Source organism: Megalops cyprinoides, chromosome 7 (genome assembly GCF_013368585.1).
Source record: "Megalops cyprinoides isolate fMegCyp1 chromosome 7, fMegCyp1.pri, whole genome shotgun sequence".
NCBI lineage: Eukaryota > Metazoa > Chordata > Actinopteri > Elopiformes > Megalopidae > Megalops > Megalops cyprinoides.
In genome coordinates this window covers 9006228-9021703 of record NC_050589.1, presented here as the reverse complement: position 1 = coordinate 9021703, position 15476 = coordinate 9006228, and the positions used below count along the sequence as shown (strand labels likewise).

General features: G+C 45.4%; 1 protein-coding gene across 1 annotated transcript; it reads left to right on the top strand.

Annotated features, from left to right (window-relative positions):
• The first annotated feature begins 9932 nt into the window (after positions 1 to 9932).
• pim1 (Pim-1 proto-oncogene, serine/threonine kinase) lies at positions 9933 to 13858 on the top strand. Its single transcript, XM_036533637.1, has 6 exons — positions 9933 to 10350; positions 10545 to 10651; positions 10772 to 10822; positions 10940 to 11306; positions 12557 to 12733; positions 12845 to 13858. The coding sequence occupies exons 1-6, from the start codon at positions 10269 to 10271 to the stop codon at positions 13012 to 13014; spliced, it is 954 nt and encodes a 317-aa protein (XP_036389530.1). The 5' UTR covers positions 9933 to 10268; the 3' UTR covers positions 13015 to 13858.
• Positions 13859 to 15476: the final 1618 nt, after the last annotated feature.

Genomic DNA, 15476 nt, shown 5'->3' with positions numbered 1-15476 from the left:
ACGGAGCAGCTTCACGTCAGCACTTACAGCAACTCTCCCGGGACTGAAAATCGTCTCCGTCTTTGTAAAAAGCAGCCACTCTTGCTGCTGAGCTATCTATCAAATGAGTGAAGGCCGACTTCAAAGGCTGGTGCTAAAACGCGCCACATGCGTAACATGCAAAAGAAATGAAAATGAATGAGTAATGAACGATCAAACTGCATCCACTTCACGCTGAGACCGAGGACTGAGGATCCGGTCTGTAAAGCAACTAAAATGCTTTGGCTGGGGAGGAACAGTAAAGACTGGATTTACATCTGATAGATGTGCAGTTTTTCTTGGTTGTATCCCGTCGAACAGTGGAACTTCAATACCGTTTTTTACCTTGTTTGTCTCCCAAATTTTCCCTGCGTTTAAAGCTCTCCTTGCATATCTCTGGGAGGTTCTTATAGCACTGGTTCTCACCATATGGTCCAATCAGCTTTGAAGTCCCTTGGACCACTGATGATTGGTCAGTCCATGTGATTTGCTAACAAGGAGGAAATGAGCTGTCTTCCATAGGTGGTCAGATGTTGAGTGGCATAAAGATTTATCACAATCTTGTGTGAAACAGCAAATGCAACTTCTTTTTCCACTGCATTGCAACTTAAATGCCCAATACTTTTGTCAAGCAGTGGGGAGAGGTGTGGGTAGGGTTCACATTTACTACAATTTATTTGCTGGACATGTTCCCATATGCAGGTCAGCCTAAATATATTCGCTGTATTCTTCCTCAGCTGTATTGTCACTGACACACAACTCAGTTTAAGTGTCTTGTGCTCGTGTACAACGGCAGTGCGCTACCTGGGGATCAAGCCTGGAATTTTGGAGGTTATAAACCCTGCTGCTTAACCACTATGCCACACAGCCGCGCCCATTTGACATACGGTATATTCTACACCGATAATGTGGCCCTCTTTAGGAAATGAGCTGAGAACCACTGGTCAAAGAAGAGACATGTCATCTTGCGGTATGCTTATTACTGTGTTGAACCGCTCCAATACCCACAATTATGATGGCAGTAAATGTGTAATTATATGGGAAATGGCAGTAAAATAGTTATGCATGCATGAAGTAGTACCTAAAATAAATGTGCATATATATTGATGTATTTTAGAGAAAAAAATGCTGTCTTTAAAATTGTATGCAACAATTTAGAATTAAATGTCATTTAAACATAATAATGCATGGAATATTCCAGGGAGATTGGTCTGTGAGGAGATTACATAAGGTTTGAGATGGCATGGTAGGCAGGTAGTTCCTGAGGCCAGAAGCTAGCTCTAGCTTGCATCTAGTTCAACTGGTTTGTCTGAGCTGAGGTGTCCCAAGGCTAGTAGTCATATTTTTCCCAGGTAATATTTTCTTCTGTTACTTAATTTTGCAGTTTTTCCTCTCCCTTATAATGATTTCTGTGGCCTCTCTTTAAAAATGACCTCTCCTCACCATTCTTCATTTGACGAAAATGAACTCTTTTTTTTAGCTTTTTATTGATAGTCTGAATAGAATAGCATCTCCTTGATACTAACATCATCCTTATTTTAAAAATAACTTGGGTGTACAAATCATTATCATCATCTTTTACAGCTGGTAAACTGCAAGTGAGTGAGAGTGAGAGATTTAGTCATTAACAATTTTTGACATTTATTTGACAGATGCCAAAAAAAGTCTCAAATTTATTATATTGAGGCTTTTTTCAAAATTGCACTTAATTTACGATGCATTTACTGTGGTAAATAATAACCAAAATTTCAATTTATATTCTTCGGTACAAGATTTTAATCTGTGAAAGTCCTCTGCAAGAGACTTGAATTTAGAGATCGTGTGAAGCAATTATTTTTCAGTACTATTTTATATTATTTTCTCTGATACCGTATACTGTGGCCGTGAAAGTGCTAGTTATGATTTTTCCTTCAATTCCTAACATAACAACATGCAAGAGTGGTTTGTTGCTCATGCCTGTGACGCAATGGAACAGAAATTGAAGGAAGCTTAAATAATATTTTTACACAAAAATATTTTGCCCTTTTTTATCTTTCCCCATCTCAAAAAATGCCAGCAAATGAAGTCTGCATCATAATGTGAAAGGATTTTTTATGCTGTTACAATAAAGCTCCACACATCAGCCTGAATAATGTACTTTTTCTTGACACCACTTGCGATAGGCTACTACATTAGTGGCTTTAAATCTGCAAATATCACAACCTGCTGAACATCCCCAGTTTTAACTGTGCAGCAACTGAGGACACTAAAAACAGCTTGACTGTGTATCTCTTGCTATCTTCTGTGTTTGTGTTGCTTTACAAAGTGTCCTACAAAAGCCTACAGTCTTCTGTCACCAGTGGGAATATCTCTGTCACTTACTGCGAAGCAGTGGGCCCTCCTAACTATGCCCAGCGCACAAGTAATCACAAAAACAGTGATTAAAACAGCCTTTCCAATAACAGTCATAGAAATTATTCTACAGCGTTCCAATAATTATTGGCATAATCATTATCATCAGTATAATTATAATTATATTGACCAGATGTGTTGTATTATCATTGTCAGGGGTGCTGGTATGGCCCTGTGTTGTCATCACGGGGCGGTTTCCTGTCTAGGTGCAGTTGAAAATAAAGGTGCTATTCAGTCCTGCTGCTCTACACTTTAGCTTTGAGAAACAGATTTAACGGGCATTGCTATTAGTTGTGACGTACACGGCCATTTTTCGTCATTTAAGACCATAATCCTCCACCGGAGATGGAAGGTGGGTGAGTGATGGGAGGAAGGAAGGCATACTCATCCTCATTAGTGTGTCACGGTCGAAGGCGGTCGACAGAGCACGAGGACTGAATCATCACACTTTAACCTTTGAAGGATGGAAACGAGGCACAGAGCTCCACCATGAATGCAGATGATAGATCAGGCCTGCGGGCTGGTATCGCCGAGCCGCGGAGATACGGGGCTCTCATGCAACCAGGCCAGTGCGAGAGGGGGAAACCCCCGGCAGCCACCCCCTCCTGCTGCGCTGTCAGGCCCGTTCCCTCTTGGTTTCTCCCAGCCGTCTTCTCTTGCGGAGCGGCGGCAGGTGGGGCCTTGAGCCAGCTGTCAAAAGTCAGCTGTAGCCCTTTGATTGATTGGCAAACAAGTGTCCTGGGTAGGAAGGTGGCATAAAAAGCACAAAATGGTGTAGTCCTTTGACTGAGTTTGAAGCTTGGCGGCAGCGGCAGTGAGAGCGGTGCGTTTACATGCGGGCTGATGTGTATTTTTTTGTGTTTATACGGGTGTGTGCCATGGGGGCCAGCGAGCTTTAGTGAGCAGGAAATGTCGTCAGAGTGTCGTCAGGGGAGGCCCGTGACGAACCACGAGGTGCCATTACCCTCCTCTAAAAAATACAGGTGTCAACTGCTCTGAGGTTCCAAAAGCTAAACACAAATGTAATGAAGATTTCATACTGAAGCACTTTTTTTCAAAGTAATTGACAGAAGTCAAAAATCAATGTGTATACCATTAAATAAATTCGTTTAAAATGGCTGGTAAAGACATGCTTTTCAAAAGGTCAAGCAAAAAGACACAAACATCAATACAATAAGTATAAAACAGAGTGTCTGAGGAGGGCAGATAATATCTATGGTAAAATATAGCACTTTGGCATCAAAACAACATCGCCGCTCAAAACACACAGAGGACAGGCTGCCTCCATTACAACTGTCTCACTAACTTCTGTCGGTATATAGTAACACACCGTCAGACCCACCACAGTAACGACCACTCCCACCTGTGTAAACACGGCCAAGGGGGGTCGCGCAGGGGATGAGGTGAGGAGAGACAGCGGCCTGAACCTGCCCGGGGAGGGGAGAGGCCTGCGCAGTCATGGGCAGCTGCTGTGTGGGTGAAGTGGGAGTCTGAGGAGAGGCAGGTTCCCACACTGGTCTGTGGGATGCCTGGGACGGAGCCGTACTCACGCAGGCCTGGGCCTGTGGGCGCCGTGCCAGTAACGCAGCGGCACGGAGGGGGATTATGCGCATGGGAGTCGGGGGCACGTTACCACCAATCTACCCCCCCCACCCTGTCAGTGACGTCACAGATAATGGTTTATCTCAGAGAGGGTGGGGGGTGAGACTGACCACATGAGAAAACTTCACCTGTCAGAGGACTAGCATTCTCTCTGAAGGGAGGGGGGGAAGGGGGGGGGGGAGGGCTGGGAGAGAGGGAACACATGGGGTTAGGGAATAGGGGGCAGTCTGGGATTGGTCAGGACAGCTGGAATTCTGCGTGCCTCCAGGAGCAGGGCTATTAAAAGACAGAGCCGCTTTGGGCAGATGAGGCTCTATGTCGCTGTCACTCTAGAGCTCTGCTGATCAGGCACCCAAATATGAGAGATGTGCACCACTGCCATATACATGCGCATCGGACAGCACCCTGCACACAGCGTGACACCCCAGGACACACTGGCTCTGTGAGAGCATGTAGTCACTGTGTCTGTGATATGGTGGTTAGCGTTCACATCTCTTAGCAAGAGCATCACTACATTACATTATTTTCATCTAGCTCTTATCCAGAGCAGCTTGCATAGGTTACAGTTTTTTCATGAAGCAAGCACTTGTCCAGTATTTGAGCCCGGGACAACTCGCACCTTAAGCAAGAATCATACCCCTAGACCAACAAGCCATATATGAGGAGTCAGAGCTAGTGCGTGAGTGAGAGGTCACTGTCAGTCCAGGAGCGGTTATATCGCGGGTGTCTGTGAGTGCGAGGTTAGTGTCAGTGTCCTAGTGAGTGGTGTCACTGTCAAGTGCCTGTGAGCAAGAGCTTGTGGTGTCAGTGTCTGTGAGTTTCAGTCCTTGAACCTGTGAGCTAGGTTACACTGCCTCAGTCATAGTGTACAGTTCACATTAGTCCTCTCCAGGTCAGCGGGTATAAATGCAGGATGTCCTGATAACTCTTTCCTACCCCAGTGTTGTTGGAAACAACATCAGTAGGGAATCCGGGGGGGGGGGGGGGGGGGGGGGCTCTCTGAGTCAAGCTGCTTTTATTAGAGTTGCCAAGCTTTGGGTGGGGGGGGGGGGGTGTTTGTGGGGGGTACCCTAGCAAGACAACTGGTCAGTGGTATGGAGGGGGGGGGGGGCATCCCCTCTAAATGGCTGGCATCTGAGATGATGTAAAAGGCTTCGGGTGAAAAGCTACACCGGGTCTACACCAGCACCCCTCTTAAGCCCACTGATGGATGAGAGGGGGCCTGTCACCCAGCTCCATAACACAGCGCAGGGATGAGCTCACCGGGGATCCGGTAACGTGCTCTCACTGCTCCGGCATATCCGCGCGGCCACCCCCACCAAAGGTCGAAGGTCCGCCCTGCGCGAGGGAGGTTGAATTTGGGAGGTTCAGTGAGGGAAGGGGTTCACCTCCTGACCCGGAATAGTCGGAATAGTTCGACTTGCCGGTAAGGCCATGTTCATCATGGGGTCAGAGGTACTCGCATACCTCTGCTGCTTCTCATTACCATTCGCTTTTCTGATGCGTGGACGCATTGTTTTCCCTAATCGCTTTTCACGTGCAATGTGGAAAATGTTGAATGGTCACGGGGTTTTTTTTTTTCCTCACCACAGTCATTTCAAACCAGGTGTGTTTCAGCAGCTCCTTTTGGGCAGGGCACAGCGGTGGCTGCCTATTTGACAGTGTCTGTCTCTGATCCGTGTGTGACAGAAGACCTCGTTCTCACTCTTCTCCTCTTCTCACCCTTCCTGCTTTCCTTATTCCTACCCCGCTCCCAACCCCCCCCCCCCCAAACACTCACCCACCACCTCTAAATATACATCCAGCAGCTGTGACAGAGCTGGTCATCACTCCTGAAGCTCTGCCAGCAACTGGGAGTAGGATCTTCTCTCCTTTCAACTTTGCTCTTCGCAAGCCACCCCTTGGCTATAATAGGAAAGCCATGCCTCATCTTTCTCTCCATCTCCCTCTATCTCTCTCACTATCTCTCAATCTTTTAATTTGCTTGTTTTACATTTATGCCTCATTTTCTGTTTCTACTCAGCGATCTCTGACTGCTGTACTCATTCACCTTGTCTGTCTCCTCCTCTACCCTCTCTCTCTCTCTCTCTCCCCCCACCCCCTCAGTCAGTTAATAGGGGGCTCCCCTCAGAGGGATTTCCTGATGTCAGCTTTTCTGTCTGACTATTGGGCCAGGTTTCAGTATCCCTCAGCAAAACTGCAAAAATGACAAAAAACATAGTAATGAAGGTAATTGAAAACAGGACGTGCCCGTCTTTTACTACATAAACTGAAAAAAAAAACACTTTGTGCTAAAAACAGGATACAGGGCTTCATGGTGATCTCCTCCTCCTGTTTTTTCCATTCTTGACAGACTCTCTCTCTCTCTCTGAGCCAATGCCATGTTCCCTGACAGAAAATAAAACCATCATTTAAACACAGTGCAAGATTCCAACAATCCTTTCAAAGCACTTAGTCAGCTCACTCACTTCTCTCATCGGAGGAAATGTGGCACACATCACAATGAACAACAAGGACCGCAGCTACCGCAATGTTAATATTCCAAACATGACTGTGTACTTTCCTTCCATTACCAAATGTGCTCGCTACAGTAGAGGCATGCCCATGTGACCACTCACAGCTGTCTTAACAACACAGCCAGGTACGGATCACGCAGTAAATGCCGTGAGCATCATTTGGTTCCCTTCACACTTAACGTATACAGTGGGAAGTTAGGAAAAGTGTGAATGACTGGCAGGCACAGCAGGGCTGTAAACAATGGCGCATGGCTATGCTCAACAGCTAACCCCTTGCAGGGCTTCGTGCCACAATTAGTGCGTGATAGCCCCAGTTTAACATTGTTGTGATGTCACTGCTGATCTGCAGGTTAGTGCGTGAGGTTAGGGCAGAAACAGCCAGGCAACATGACAGAAATCAACCTGAGCTAGTTATAGAGGACATGCTTCTGCAGCATAGCTTACTTTAGCATGCCGCCTACCAAAGTCTTTTTTTCACCCAGTCAATGTTTTTTTTTTTTTCCTTTTTGCTGCGAAAACCCAGAATCATTGCTTTAGATGATCAAGCAAGTTGAACAAAGCCAGACTGCTTGCTTCAGGAGTTGCTCTGGCACTAAATCAAATACAGCATTGGCCAAAATACAAGGTGGGGCTGTTTCTCCATGCAGTTTTTTAATCATACTACATGCTTTATACTCGTGGACAAATAAAAACGCTAATGTGCATGCTAAGTGGTAAAACGTTGTGCAACTGCCAAAGCAAACCCAGCAGACAGAGCATGCATTCAGCAATCACAACATTTTTTATTTTCTCCTTTTTATTCCGACTATGGGATTGGCTAACTGACCAAAAAGTTCACCGTGCAACATCATCCTGAAATCACACAGGGCAGTGCTGAAGCAGCGTGCATGCCAGTATAAACCCTCCTATACTCCTGCCTGCAGCCAACAGCTATTTCAAATATTACGGGTTCTCCTTGGGAAAAAAAAAATCTTCCAGTCAACGTAGGCTCTGCTGCAGTTTACTGGTGGACTTGTGGTGTATATAATAGTCATTGGCTGTGTTGAGATGTTCTTCTTTGATTAGAGGTAGTACCTTATAATCCGCACGGCTATATTTCTGAGGCACTGTGGTGAGTCAGAGTCATACTTGGTACGTGCAGGCATTCTTACTGCATAAGGGCTTTTCAATGAGTAATATGCAGAAATGTAAAAACTAAAGTGATCTCCAGACAGAATTCAGTGATTTCCTGCATTTGGTCATTAACCTGCCCAAACCTTTTTCAAAACTTTTTAGAAATAAAAGTAGGTGTGTTGCACAGAAAAAAAGTTTGTCCGCCTCTGGTTATGAATTTATATTCTAAAGGATGTATCTGTATCTGTAAGATCTGTGTAGATCTTATTATGATCATTACAAAAAAATCCAATCTATTGTAGTTTACAAAATACAGCAGTCTGCAGACGACACCCTATCACCAGGAGCCTCCTCCTTGTTGCCTTGTCCCGACAAGACATTAGGAAGGGGGGCGCATTCCAAAATCCTGATGTAATGCTAAACTATGCGTTTTTTTCCTCTTCTTCGCAGTAACCTCTGCCCACAAACCATTGTAAAAAAAATAATAAAAATAAGTACTAATGCGTTTGTTTCATTGCATTAATTTATTTTGATAAATCAAAAAGAGACAGACAGGGAGATAGACAGAAAGAGGCGGGGGCTAGGGGGATAGAGAGAGAACCATTGTGACCGTTCAAACAATGATATGCGCGGGAAACAAGAGGAGAAGGGGGGCAAAGCGATGCCTTTTATCTCCTCTTTCCCACATCCTGCGACCGAGTAAAAACGCGGCCACCCAATTTGAAAGAATGTGTGGTATGCGTCTTTTCTCAATACAACTTTGCAGACGGAGTCGGTTAGTATTGTTCACACATCTAAATAAAGCAAATAGCTGTCAAATAGAGTATCGAATCACTGCGTTTTCATTTGAAATTATTAGTTGACATTTTGCAAGAATGACCGAAAACCAAAATGTTTGCTGTGTTCGATGTGTTGGTGTTTCACTGAAACGCACATACCGAGAGACAATCTTTCAAAGCTATGCAAAAAAGAAATGGTGCAATGATTTCAGCGAAGCTTGGAGGTCACCTAGTAGCCTTTCAAGTGCAGTTATCCCCTTACTCTGGGGTGTTTCCAAAGTTACCATTTGTGCACACCCAACCTTCAACGGTAGCTGTCTCTGGGTTTACTCCAGGTGATAAACCTATAATTACACACACATTCGCCCCTTGGCGCCTTAGGAGTGAACGTGACTGCACGCCTACAATAATTAAAGCTACAGCGGATAGAGCGACTGAGTAGATTGCAAACATGTAACGCTTCCTAAATGTCACCAAGTGTTGGCCGTGACAATGAAAACTGTGGGGTCTACACTTTAAAAGCGCAGACCATTTTTGCAAGTTGCATATCATTGGTGTATCACCAACTTTAATACAGAAAATGAGTTAAAATGTAAAATTATCCAACTTCTCATAAACCATTCATTTTAACAATTTAATAATACTCTCCTTTGATAAAAGAATGTATCTTGCGACGCTCTCTTCAGCTGGGTTCTGAAGGGTGCAGACTCATACATTTGCTCAGACAGGGATAGAAACACATTTTTCATTTACATATATTGCAAATATGTTTTATAACAAATGCACAGGAGAGGGAAACATAATTTGGTATGATGCCATTACCCAGCATTACTCAATTTTGGAAAATGATTAAAAGGGGAGGGGTTCTGCCCCCTCCAGTAGAAATATTCTGCAGAGGCCAATCAAATTCCTGCTGATATGTCCATTTGGACTGTCTCCTGCATTGTCCCCAATCAAGCAGGCACTTCACGCGCATTGTCGCGTCACGCTGAACTTATCTGGAGGTGCACATGTGCAGAAAACTAACATGTTACCACGGGGGCAAATGTATCGCATTAGCTGTTTACAACTAAAAATATCTGCAACATATTGAAAGAATGGCAACAGTACTAACCTATTACAATTGACTGGTGGAACACAGTAACCCTCTTTCGCCAATAGCACGTGCTCCGTTGTTGTAGGGAATTTACTAATGCATCCCTCCAACATCGTGACCAAGGACATTAGCTCCCCCCACCCATCCGCCTCTCCAGCTCCAGACGCGGAGTTTATTAAAACAAAAAAAAATCCTCTTTTGGCGCGTTTTAATTCCCGCCACGTCAAGTCTAGCCGGTTATTCTTCCCTTTATTTTCGTATGTGATTGACGTGCGTGTGGAAGGCATATATCGGTTACCCATTGGTGGAGCGAGAAATGGGGCGGGCAGAAGATTGACGAAGCCGAACTGTAGCCGCGCCCATTTACTATGGGTATAAAGTCCTACCGCCTGAACGACGCTTCAGTCGCTTGCCGGTGTCATTGTGGGAACAATACAACGGCAAGACTATCATTATTTATTGATGTCATATTTCTAACTTATTTTTCTAGGTTAACTGTATTCTCTACTTGAATTTAATTTCAACTGACGTTTAACGAAGATATAGCTAGCTAAATAGATCATTTCAAAATATATATATATATATATATATACGGACTCAACCATCTCGCTAGCTAGATGAAAAGGGATATCTCTTGTTTATACAACGTGGATCCATAGCGGTGTCTCTGAACATATACAAGACCTCTGCACGCCAAGGCAAATTGGAATAATCGGGCATTTTTTGGACAATATTCTTTGGAGGAATAAAGGAATGCTGCTCTCCAAGTTTAACTCTTTTGCTCACATCTCAACCGTGGATATGCCGGCGAAAATCCAGCTTCAAGTTCAACAAGGTTAGCGGAAATACTACATTTGGATTTGTCATCCGCTAGCTAAGATAGCTCGCTAGCTAACAAATGTCAATATGGTCGGGAGGAAAAGAGGGAGGACAACCATATTCGGCGTCTTTTATACAGTAGTGACGGTGGACTGGAAATATAGAACGGCGCTGTTCATCTAATAATTTTGATTATTATTTCATTTACAGTGAAAGAGAGGGAACCCTTCGAGAAGGTGTACCAGGTCGGCTCTGTTTTGGGCAGCGGCGGGTTCGGTACAGTGTACGCTGGCTTGCGGATCGCCGACGGAGCGCCGGTAAGGTTTTTTTCTTAGCTCATATTCATTGCAGTTTATTGGAATGCATTATTGTTGTTATTGTTAAACTGGTATAGTGCTTTAAAAATGTTAATTGTTGACTGTTTTTTTTCGTTACAGGTCGCTATCAAACATGTGGCAAAGGACCGGGTCTCCGAATGGGGAGAATTGGTAAGAATGGAATGATGCAGCTTGCTGGCTCGTTTTGCCAGTACCATTTGCTCCTTGTTAGCTAGGGTATTTTTGTTATTATTGGCATACTTATCCCGTTGAATTATTTCATTTCAGCCCAACGGCTCCCGTGTTCCCATGGAGGTTTTGCTGCTGAAAAAGGTGGGAACGGGCTTTCGGGGTGTGATCAAGATGCTGGACTGGTACGAGCGTCCAGACAGCTTCATCATCGTCATGGAGAGACCGGAGCACGTCAAGGACTTATTCGATTTCATCACGGAGAAGGGCGCCTTGCCCGAGGATCTGGCCAGGAACTTTTTCCGCCAGGTTTTGGAAGCGGTCCGGCACTGCCACAACTGCGGCGTGGTGCACAGAGACATCAAGGACGAGAACATCCTTATAGACCTGCGAACCGGCGAGATGAAGCTGATCGACTTCGGATCCGGGGCGCTGCTGAAAGACACAGTCTACACCGATTTTGACGGTAAGATCAATTTTTACGACATTTGGAAATGATCGCTAAATGAGAGAGCAGATTTGTTTTGATAGCTAATTGATTTATTTTATTGCTAAATACCCCGCATCGTCGAGTGTTTGCATGGTAATGGTCACAAGACATCTTAGAGACAACGTCACTGGATTTGAGCCGTATTTGCAGGCCTGGGGGGTTCTCCATTTTGCATGGCGCAGTGTTTACATTCGCCTTTCGGCGGCTAGCGAGCTACTCCCAGTGATGTTGACTGGCAGCAAGTCCGCTTGCCACATCGAAAGGGTTTGGTGGTATTAATAGCATTGTTTCTATATAGCGCGGTACGTTCATCGTTGATCCTAAGTTAGCAGCTAAATTGGGAGTGGTTACCTAATGTTACTAGAATAAAGACTTAAGTAGCTGCGTAGACTGACTGCTTAGCTAGCTACTAGCAGTGTGCATGACCGGAGCCATTTGCTAGCCAGCTATCTATTTGATACAACAAAACGGGCTACGTAAATGAAAATATTTAGACTAACGAACGTTAGCTATGTAGTACACACACATGAACCGGCATCACACAGCTCTAGGAGTGAGCTAACTGGTCAAACTTATTGCGGGAGCCCTACTGTTTATTTCTGACTGCGTAGCAACCCAGGCAACGTATGTTTGACAACAAAAGGCACCCCTCCTTTTCCAGCATGTGGCCCGGCTAGTTACTAAACTGAATGTGTAAGACCACTTGTTTCAGTTGAAATGTATCGTCTAGTCAGTCATATTTGCGACTTTTTTGGGGGGAAAAATGTGCTTGAGATGGATCGCAGTATGGCAATGCTTAATTTGGTATTTGAGCTGTTATGTTAAAATTCATATTTATGTTCGACAGAAGACTTATTCCTTGAAAAGAATAATTATTATGACGAGGAGGTGGCTTGCTGTAGCTGCGGTGTGTGATGACTGTAGTAGACATCAAATTCATAGGGGTTTTAGCGCCACCTTTCGGAGGGAAGCGGCGTTTTCTACAACTCAAAGTTTGTAAACAATGTCACATGGCAACCTGGGCTTGCGCATGCGCAACCTGTTATCACGCTCACACGGCGCATGACTTGGCAGGGCAAACCCAGTGAAGGTGTTACGACATTGGAATTTTTTTGTATCAACTATGAATCTTTTATGCATTTTCATGCTGAATTGGATATAAATATCTAACTTTATTGAATTTAATGTTAATGGAGTCTAATGGTGTTATATTTTTGTGTTGGCAGGCACAAGAGTATACAGCCCGCCAGAATGGATCAAGTATCACCGATACCACGGGCGGTCTGCAACTGTCTGGTCCCTGGGAGTGCTACTTTACGACATGGTGTGTGGCGACATCCCATTCGAGCAGGACGAGGAGATCCTGAGGGGCCAGGTGCTGTTCCGAAGGAGAATCTCCCCAGGTAAGCCCCGTCGTAACTACAAAGCCCCTGCTCAAATTCCCCGAACACTTGCTGTTGTATTATCTGTTGTCGCCATTGTTCCGGTGACTGACGTCGTTCTTGCTTCTGCAGAATGCCAGCAGCTGATCAAGCTGTGTCTCTCACTGCGACCTTCCGAGAGGCCGTCCTTCGAGGACATCATCAACCACCCCTGGATGCAGGGCTCGGTCACGCCGGCGGAGCCCACAGAGATCAGACTCCACAGCCTCGAGCCCATCGCCCTCTCCACGGGCAGCAGTTAACCGCGGGTCCCCCCCCACTGAGGAGGACATTTGGACAGTAGCAGGGGAAGCGGGCGCGGTCAAAGTCTCCGCACTGAAGACAAGGAGGCCTGTGCTACAGGATAGGGATCGTCTGCATTTTTTTTTTTGTTTGTTTGCATGAAGGCATCATCAAGTTGGACATTGCCGTTGCAGGCTGGCGAGAGCGAGCAGGGGGTTAAACCCTCGAAGGCATCGATGCTCAAACTCCGCTCCCCCCCCACCTGCACGCAGGCCCTCCTCCCATTCATCGCAAGAACCAAAATGCCACGCCCACCGCAGGGCGGGGCAGCGCAGACGAAGAGCCGCAGCGGTCCCTTCCCCCCCTCTGACCGATGCTGAGCCGACGCACCGCATGGCCGAACGCAGAAGCTCCGCCCACACCCAGAGTGACTGCAGGGTCCCTGTCCCCTTCCCAGCAAGGGCATGCTGTACTTCCCTCTACCGAGTATCGCAGAAAGGACCAAGGCTGGCCAGGAGCAGCAGCAGCAGCTCTGCCTGCCAGGCAACGCTATCAGCAGCACCATCCAAGCTACTGCAGATCCAGCCACGCCACTCCCTCACCGGTGTCAGGGGCATTGAGAGGAGACGCAGACAAGAGGAGAAACATCACGCCAATCATCGTACTGGACTTTAACTTTACATGAATATATATAGTGCCTTCCATGTGAGTTACATCGTTGGGGACTGAGGAAAAAATACTTGAATTTTGAAACGATCACTATTATCGCTAAACCACTATGTTCCTTAACTGGACTTTCTTTGGCTTCCGTCTCACATACAGGCTGGGGGGGCGGGGCAATCCATGACCCCCCCCCCCCCCCCAGCCCTCACTCGCATTGTCAATAGCAACCAGATAACCTCAAACAACCTGTGCAAACTCCAACTGAAATACTTACCTCACGCTACGGCATCTTAGGCTCACCTCAGCAAACCCCCCTTCCACGCAACTCCCACTCACATAGTCATGACTGCACACAGCAATGCAACCACAATAACAAAAAAAAAAAATACTACATTCATGTTAGAGATGCGTTCTTTCTGTTCAGTTTAGTGTATATATGTACATTTCTTTGTCTTATACTATAAAAATTCCAGGTTGGAAATGTTGTAAAGATATTTATTTGTGTGACTTTGCTCTCATACAAAAGCAATGTGGGATTATTTATTTATTTAAAGAGAGAGAAAAAAAATCTTTTTGTGGCAGCAGTTTTTTTTTTTTTATTTCATTCCACACTGTTATTGAAGGGCCCACAGATTATTTAAATCTATTTTTAACCATATTTATGGCTTAATTTTATAAAAACGGATTTCTGTGTGTAAATAACCTTCAGAGCACTTCTGTTTCAATGCATGGTGTACTGAATGTCTGCTGAAATGGTAAAGGAAACACTTGTTTTTTGTTTACCTATTAAAAATGTCTGCTGTGCATTTGTATGGGTTGCAAATGTCCCCTCCTTGTATATATTTTGTGTTTCACTAGCAGTTGCATGATTGCAGCTTGGATTTTTTTTGGTCAATTGAATTGGATTAGAATTGTAAATTATACTAGAATCAAAATTATTTTTTTATACAATTTCAATAAATATTTTTTTTAGCCTTAACGTTTGACTCCTGTGTTTGATTCTGATTGCCCCCCCCAAACCCAGTTCAGTCACATGTGTAGCAGAAATGCAGTATTAAAAAATATGAAGGTAATGGCACTGTATGTTGCCATTAATGACTTCCAATACTGGATATTTTATATAAATCAAACTTCGGTTCTGTAATGTTAAAGTTGGGTATGGAACGAGAGGGTGGGAGAGTGGGTTCTGAAGAGCGGAAGTGAGATCTGCCCACACACACACTCGCACACGCTTCAAATAAAGGGAGTCACAAGCTCACATTCCCTCCAGACAAGATGGCAGTGGCGGGTGGAATTAAACAATTATCTGATGTCCGCTGAGAGGTAGACGTGGTGCAGATTGGGTTAACGTCTGTCCACATCCAGTTATCAAACTTTGATTATGCTCTTATCAGCTTATCTGGATAAGGGTACGTTTAATCGGGGGTGATTATGCTGCGGGGGTCCCAGCCGAAAGGGCCGGACCCTCACGCCCCCTCCCCGCTGCGGAGCTGAGAGCGGGCCGGATCGCTTAGCCGAGCTTCTCGGAGAGCTCTCTTTTTCAGCACTCGTTTTGCTGACCTGTGTCAGCGCAGCCTGTTAGCGTCGCTGGCGGTGGCCTGGTTACCAGCGAGCTGCTGGCGGGTTTAGCAGGGCCCATGCCCACACTGCTTCCGTCAGCGTTGTTTGCTGAACGCTGGGGAGACAATAACAGAAGTGAAAGAGGGGCACCCTGCCATCTCTGGTCGGAGGAAACAACATGGGTTTAACAGAGGGAATAGAGACTTCAGGGGGTTTTTAGGGGGAACTGTGGCACTCAAATGCAGATGAAGTCCAGACA

What these genes read in the sequence shown, in the direction of transcription:
- pim1 (XM_036533637.1), top strand. Translation starts at nt 10,269, where the DNA reads ATGCTGCTCTCCAAGTTTAACTCTTTTGCTCACATCTCAACCGTGGAT. An exon ending in GGATCGCCGACGGAGCGCCG is followed by an intron (nt 10,652 to 10,771) that starts GTAAGGTTTTTT and finishes TTTTCGTTACAG; the next exon opens with GTCGCTATCAAACATGTGGC. An exon ending in CCGAAGGAGAATCTCCCCAG is followed by an intron (nt 12,734 to 12,844) that starts GTAAGCCCCGTC and finishes TTGCTTCTGCAG; the next exon opens with AATGCCAGCAGCTGATCAAG.